Source organism: Entelurus aequoreus, linkage group LG17 (assembly GCF_033978785.1).
Source record: "Entelurus aequoreus isolate RoL-2023_Sb linkage group LG17, RoL_Eaeq_v1.1, whole genome shotgun sequence".
NCBI classification, from domain to species: Eukaryota; Metazoa; Chordata; class Actinopteri; order Syngnathiformes; family Syngnathidae; genus Entelurus; species Entelurus aequoreus.
Window position 1 is genome coordinate 17,570,370 of NC_084747.1, and position 7,500 is coordinate 17,577,869.

The window sequence follows — 7,500 nt, forward strand, 5'->3', positions numbered from 1 at the left end:
AAAAAAATTTTTGTTTTTTGTCCTAATTAAGAGGAAAGTTTTGACAGTGGAACAATTCAAGTGGGTTGAAAAATGTGGAAGGAGTAGTCGACAGAACAAAGAGTAAAAATAGAGTTGGAAAAACCGGGAATTCTGGGAATTCCTGGAATTTTTTTTAACTTGGAAAAATGTTAGTTTGAATGTCCAGGATGAGTGGAATATGTTGATGTTGGAATGGTTTGAATCAGTTGAAAAATGTGGGAATTGTGCAACCTGGAAAAATGTCCCATTGATTTCAATGGGAATTTAATGGAAATTTGGGAATTTCAGGAAGATTTTTTGAAAATGCTAAAATTTGTGAATGTGCCGAATGAGTTGAAGTTGGGATTTTTCAAAACGGTCGAGAAATATTGACGTGGTAACATTTTTGATTGAGAAAGGGAATTACGGAATTCCTGGAATTTCGGGAAAACAGGGACATTTTCCTAGTTAAAAAAAAACATTTTGTTTTTTGTCCTAATTAAGAGGACATTTTTGACAGTGGAACAATTCAAGTGGGTTGAAAAATGTGGAAGGAGTAGTCGACAGAACAAAGAGTAAAAATAGGGTCTGAAAAACCGGGAAATCTGGGAATTCCTGGAATTTTTTTTAACTTGGAAAAATTGTAGTTTGAATGTCCAGGATGAGTGGAATATGTTGATGTTGGAATGGTTTGAATCAGTGGAAAAATGTGGGAATTGTGCAACCTGGAAAAATGTCCCACTGATTTCAATGGGAATTTAATGGGAATTTGGGAATTTCAGGAAGATTTTTTTGAAAATGCTAAAATTTGTGAATGTGCCGAATGAGTTGAAGTTGGGATTTTTCAAAACGGTCGAGAAATATTGACGTAGTAACATTTTTAATTGAGAAAGGGTATTACGGAATTCCTGGCATTTCGGGAACACAGGGACATTTTCCAGTTAAAAAAAAACATTTTGGTTTTTGTCCTAATTAAGAGGAAATTTTTGACAGTGGAACAATTCAAGTGGGTTGAAAAATGTGGAAGGAGTAGTCGACAGAACAAAGAGTAAAAATAGGGTCTGAAAAACCGGGAAATCTGGGAATTCCTGGAATTTTTTTTAACTTGGAAAAATGTTAGTTTGAATGTCCAGGGTGAGTGGAATATGTTGATGTTGGAATGGTTTGAATCAGTTGAAAAATGTGGGAATTGTGCAACCTGGAAAAATGTCCCATTGATTTCAATAGGAATTTAATGAAAATTTGGGAATTTCAGGAAGATTTTTTTGAAAATGATAAAAATTGTGAATGTGCCGAATGAGTTGAAGTTGGGATTTTTCAAAACGGTCGAGAAATATTGACGTAGTAACATTTTTTAATTGAGAAAGCGTATTACGGAATTCCTGGAATTTTGGGAAAACAGGGACATTTTCCAGTTAAAAAAAAAAACATTTTGTTTTTTGTCCTAATTAAGAGGACATTTTTTGACAGTGGAACAATTCAAGTGGGTTGAAAAATGTGGAAGGAGTAGTCGACAGAACAAAGAGTAAAAATAGGGTCTGAAAAACCGGGAATTCTGGGAATTCCTGGAATTTTTTTTAACTTGGAAAAATGTTAGTTTGAATGTCCAGGATGAGTGGAATATGTTGATGTTGGAATGCTTTGAATCAGTTGAAAAATGTGGGAATTGTGCAACCTGGAAAAATGTCCCACTGATTTCAATGGGAATTTAATGGAAATTTGGTAATTTCAGGAAGATTTTTTTGAAAATGCTAAAATTTGTGAATGTGCCGAATGAGTTGAAGTTGGGATTTTTCAAAACGGTCGAGAAATATTGACGTAGTAACATTTTTAATTGAGAAAGGGTATTACAGAATTCCTGGAATTTCGGGAAAACAGGGACATTTTCCAGTTAAAAAAAAAATATTTTGTTTTTTGTCCTAATTAAGAGGAAAGTTTTGACAGTGGAACAATTCAAGTGGGTTGAAAAATGTGGAAGGAGTAGTCGACAGAACAAAGAGTAAAAATAGAGTTGGAAAAACCGGGAATTCTGGGAATTCCTGGAAAATTTTTTAACTTGGAAAAATGTTAGTTTGAATGTCCAGGATGAGTGGAATATGTTGATGTTGGAATGGTTTGAATCAGTTGAAAAATGTGGGAATTGTGCAACCTGGAAAAATGTCCCATTGATTTCAATGGGAATTTAATGGAAATTTGGGAATTTCAGGAAGATTTTTTTGAAAATGCTAAAATTTGTGAATGTGCCGAATGAGTTGAAGTTGGGATTTTTCAAAACGGTCGAGAAATATTGACGTAGTAACATTTTTGATTGAGAAAGGGTACTACAGAATTCCTGGAATTTCGGGAAAACAGGGACATTTTCCTAGTTAAAATTAAGAGGACATTTTTGACGGTGGAACAATTCAAGTGGGTTGAAAAATGTGGAAGGAGTAGTCGACAGAACAAAGAGTAAAAATAGGGTCTGAAAAACCGGGAAATCTGGGAATTCCTGGAATTTTTTTTAACTTGGAAAAATGTTAGTTTGAATGTCCAGGATGAGTGGAATATGTTGATGTTGGAATGGTTTGAATCAGTTGAAAAATGTGGGAATTGTGCAACCTGGAAAAATGTCCCATTGATTTCAATGGGAATTTAATGGAAATTTGGGAATTTCAGGAAGATTTTTTTGAAAATGCTAAAATTTGTGAATGTGCCGAATGAGTTGAAGTTGGGATTTTTCAAAACGGTCGAGAAATATTGACGTAGTAACATTTTTAATTGAGAAAGGGTATTACAGAATTCCTGGAATTTCGGGAAAACAGGGACATTTTCCAGTTAAAAAAAAAAATTTTGTTTTTTGTCCTAATTAAGAGGAAAGTTTTGACAGTGGAACAATTCAAGTGGGTTGAAAAATGTGGAAGGAGTAGTCGACAGAACAAAGAGTAAAAATAGAGTTGGAAAAACCGGGAATAAAGTGTTAGTTTGAATGCCAGGATAGTGGGAATATGTTGATGTTGGAATGGTTTGAATCAGTTGAAATATGTGGGAGTGCAACCTGGATAAATGTCCCATTGATTCAATGGGAATTTAATGGAAATTTGGGAATTTCAGGAAGATTTTTTTGAACATGCTAAAATTTGTGAATGTGCCGAATGAGTTAGTGAAGTTGGGATTTTTCAAAACGGATCGAGAAATATTGACGTAGTAACATTTTTAATTGAGAAAGGGTATTACAGAATTCCTGGAATTTCGGGAAAACAGGGACATTTTCCAGTTAAAAAAAAAAAATTTTGTTTTTTTGTCCTAATTAAGAGGAAAGTTTTGACAGTGGAACAATTCAAGTGGGTTGAAAAATGTGGAAGGAGTAGTCGACAGAACAAAGAGTAAAAATAGAGTTGGAAAAACCGGGAATTCTGGGAATTCCTGGAATTTTTTTTAACTTGGAAAAATGTTAGTTTGAATGTCCAGGATGAGTGGAATATGTTGATGTTGGAATGGTTTGAATCAGTTGAAAAAATGTGGGAATTGTGCAACCTGGAAAACTGTCCCATTGAATTTCAATGGGAATTTAATGGAAATTTGGGAATTTCAGGAAGATTTTTTGAAAATGCTAAAATTTGTGAATGTGCCGAATGAGTTGAAGTTGGATTTTTCAAAACGGTCGACGAAATATTGACGTGGTAACATTTTTGATTGAGAAAGGGAATTACGGAATTCCTGGAATTTCGGGAAAACAGGGACATTTTCCTAGTTAAAAAAAAAAAATTTTGTTTTTTGTCCTAATTAAGAGGACATTTTTGACAGTGGAACAATTCAAGTGGGTTGAAAATGTGGAAGGAGTAGTCGACAGAACAAAGAGTAAAAATAGGGTCTGAAAAACCGGGAAATCTGGGAATTCCTGGAATTTTTTTTAACTTGGAAAAATTGTAGTTTGAATGTCCAGGATGAGTGGAATATGTTGATGTTGGAATGGTTTGAGATCAGGTTGTGAACAAATGTGGAATTGTCAACCTGGAAAAATGTCCCACTGATTTCAATAGGGAATTTTAATGGAATTGGGAATTTCAGGAAGATTTTTTTGACAATGTAGCTAATTTGTGAAGTGCCGATGAGTTGAAGTTGGGATTTTTCAAAACGGTCGAGAAATATTGACGTAGTAACATTTTTAATGAGAAAGGTATTACGGAATTCCTGGCATTTCGGGAACACAGGGACATTTTCAGTTAAAAAAAAAACATTTTGTTTTTGTCCTAATTAAGAGGACATTTTTTGACAGTGGAACAATTCAAGTGGGTTGAAAAATGTGGAAGGAGTAGTCGACAGAACAAAGAGTAAAAATTAGGGTCTGAAAAACCGGGAAATCTGGGATTCCTGGAATTTTTTTTAACTTGGAAAATGTAAAAATGTTACAGGAGTAGTCGATAGTAAATAGGGTCTGAACGGATTGAATTCTGGAATTTAACTGGAATGTTGATCAGGTATGAATAGATGATGTTGGAATGCTTGAATCAGTTGAAAAATGTGGGAATTGTGCAACCTGGAAAAATGTCCCACAGATTTCAATGGGAATTTAATGGAAATTTGGGAATTTCAGAAGATTTTTTTGAAAATGCCTAAAATTTGTGAATGTGCGAATGAGTTGAAGTTGGGATTTTTCAAAACGGTCGAGAAATATTGACGTAGTAACATTTTTAGATTGAGAAAGGGTATTACGGAATTCCTGGAATTTCGGGAAAACAGGGACATTTTCCAGTTAAAAAAAACTTTTGTTTTTTGTCCTAATTAAGAGGGACATTTTGACGGTGGAACAATTCAAGTGGGTGAAAAATGTGGAAGGAGTAGTCGACAGAACAAAGAGTAAAACTAGGGTTCGTAAAACCGGGAATGCTGGGAATTCCTGGATTTTTTTTAACTTGAAAAATGTTAGTTTGAATGTCCAGGATGAGTGGAATATGTTGATGTATGTAATGGTTTGAATCAGTGAAAAATGTGGGAATTGTGCAACCTGGAAAAATGTCCCCATTGATTTCAATGGGAATTTAATGGAAATTTGGGAATTTCAGGAAGATTTTTTTGAAAATGCTAAAATTTGTGAATGTGCCGAATGAGTTGAAGTTGGGATTTTTCAAAACGGTCGAGAAATATTGACGTAGTAACATTTTTAATTGAGAAAGGGTATTACCGGAATTCTGGAATTTCGGGGAAAACAGGACCGTTTTCCAGTTAAAAAAAAACATTTTGTTTTGTTGTCCTAATTAAGAGGAAATGTTTGTCAGTGGAACAATTCCAGTGGGTTGAAATGAAGGAGGAGTAGTCGACAAACAAGAGTAAAATAGAGTTTGAAAAACGGGAAATCTGGGAATTCCTGGAGTTTTTTTTAATTGAAAAAATGTTAGTTTGAATGTCCAGGATGAGTGGAATATGTTGATGTTGGAATGGTTTGAATCAGTTGAAAAATGTGGGAATAGTGCAACCTGAAAAATGTCCATTGATTCAATGGGAATTTAATGGAAATTTGGGAATTTCAGGAAGATTTTTTTGAAAATGCTAAAATTTGTGAATGTGCCGAATGAGTTGAAGTTGGGATTTTTCAAAAACGGTCGAGAAATATTGACGTAGTAACATTTTTAATTGAGAAAGGGTATTACGGAATTCCTGGAATTTCGGGAAAACAGGGACCTTTTCAGTTAAAAAAAACAAAACATTTTGTTTTTTGTCCTAATTAGAGGGAAAGTTTTGACTGTGGAACAATTCAGTGGGTTGAAATGGGAAGGAGTAGTCGACAGAACAAGAGTAAAATAGGTTCGAAAACCGGAATGCTGGGAATTCCTGGAATTTTTTTTAACTTGAAAAATGTAGTTTGAATGTCCAGGATGAGTGAGAATATGTTGATGTTGGAATGGTTGAATCAGTTGAAAATGTGGAATTGTGCAACTGGAAAAATGTCCATTGATTTCAATAGGAATTTAAATTGGGAATTTCAGGAAGATTTTTTTTGAAAATGCTAAAATGTGAATGTGCGAATGAGTTGAAGTTGGGATTTTCAAAACGGTCGAGAATATTGACATAGTAACATTTTAATTGAGAAAGGGGTACTACGGAATTCCTGAATTTCGGGAAAACAGGACATTTCCCAGTTAAAAAAAAAAAAAAATGTTTTTAGTCCTAATTAAGAGGAAATTTTTGACGGTGGAACCAATTCAAGTGGGTTGAAAAATTGTGGAAGGAGTAGTCGACAGAACAAGAGTAAAAATAGGTTTGAAAAACCGGGACATTCTGGGAATTCTGGAATTCTTTTTAACTTGGAAAAATGTCAGTTTTGAATGTCCAGGATGAGTGGAATATGTTGATGTTGGAATGGTTTGAATCAGTGAAAAATGTGGGAATCGTGCAACCTGGAAAAATGTCCATGATTTCATGGGAATTTAATGGAAATTTGGCAATTTCAGGAAGATTTTTTTTGAAAATGCTAAAATTTCTGAATGTGCCGAATGAGTTGAAGTTGGGATTTTTCAAAACGGTCGAGAAATATTGACGTAGTAACATTTTTAATTGAGAAAGGGTATTACGGAATTCCTGGAATTTCGGGAAAACAGGGACATTTTCCAGTTAAAAAAAAAAAATATTTTTGTTTTTTGTCCTAATTAAGAGGAAATTTTTGACAGTGGAACAATCAAGTGGGTTGAAAAATGTGGAAGGAGTAGTCGAACAGAACAAGAGTAAAAATAAGGTTTGAAAAACCGGGAATTCTGGGGAATTCCTGGAATTTTTTTTAACTGGAAAAATGTCAGTTTGAATGTCCAGGATGAGTGGAATATGTTGATGTTGGAATGGTTTGAATCAGTTGAAAAATGTGGGAATCGTGCAACCTGGAAAAATGTCCCATTGATTTCAATGGGAATTTAATGGAAATTTGGGAATTTCAGGAAGATTTTTTTTGAAAAATGCTAAAAATTGTGAATGTGCCGAATGAGTTGAAGTTGGGATTTTCAAAACGTCGAGAAATATTGACGTAGTAACATTTTTAATTGAGAAAGGGTATTACGGAATTCCTGGAATTTCGGGAAAACAGGGACATTTTCCAGTTAAAAAAAAAAACATTTTGTTTTTTGTCCTAATTAAGAGGACATTTTTGAACAATTTGTGAATGTGCCGAATGAGTTGAAGTTGGGATTTTTCAAAACGGTCGAGAAATTTTTCCAAGTTAAAAAAAATTCCAGGAATTCCCAGAATTCCCGGTTTTACCAAGATCCAAATACAATAGGAAGGGGATTTATGTCGCGGATTACCTGACACATGAACCGTGACGAACATGGTCATATGAACCCCCCCTTCCTAGAGATTATGGGCCCGTTTTACCAAGATCCAAATACAAATTTGGATCTTGGCAAAACGGGCCCATAATCTTTAATGACGTTCACCTGGTGGCGACAGTCAATAGATGGCATGAATGGATATTCTCTCTGAGGTTTGTGTTCACTTCCATGACCCAGTATCTGCGTGGGAGACCTAAGGAAGTTG

General features: G+C 34.5%; 1 protein-coding gene across 1 annotated transcript in view; it reads right to left on the minus strand.

Moving 5' to 3' along the window:
- The window catches only part of LOC133632119 (A disintegrin and metalloproteinase with thrombospondin motifs 3-like), a 147,136-nt gene that overhangs the window by 137,591 nt on the left and 2,045 nt on the right, over nucleotides 1–7,500 (minus strand). Inside the window, exon 2 of the mRNA XM_062024352.1 lies at nucleotides 7,339–7,475. Coding sequence (XP_061880336.1) covers nucleotides 7,339–7,475 — 137 coding nt within the window. The remainder of the gene's footprint in view (nucleotides 1–7,338; nucleotides 7,476–7,500) is intronic.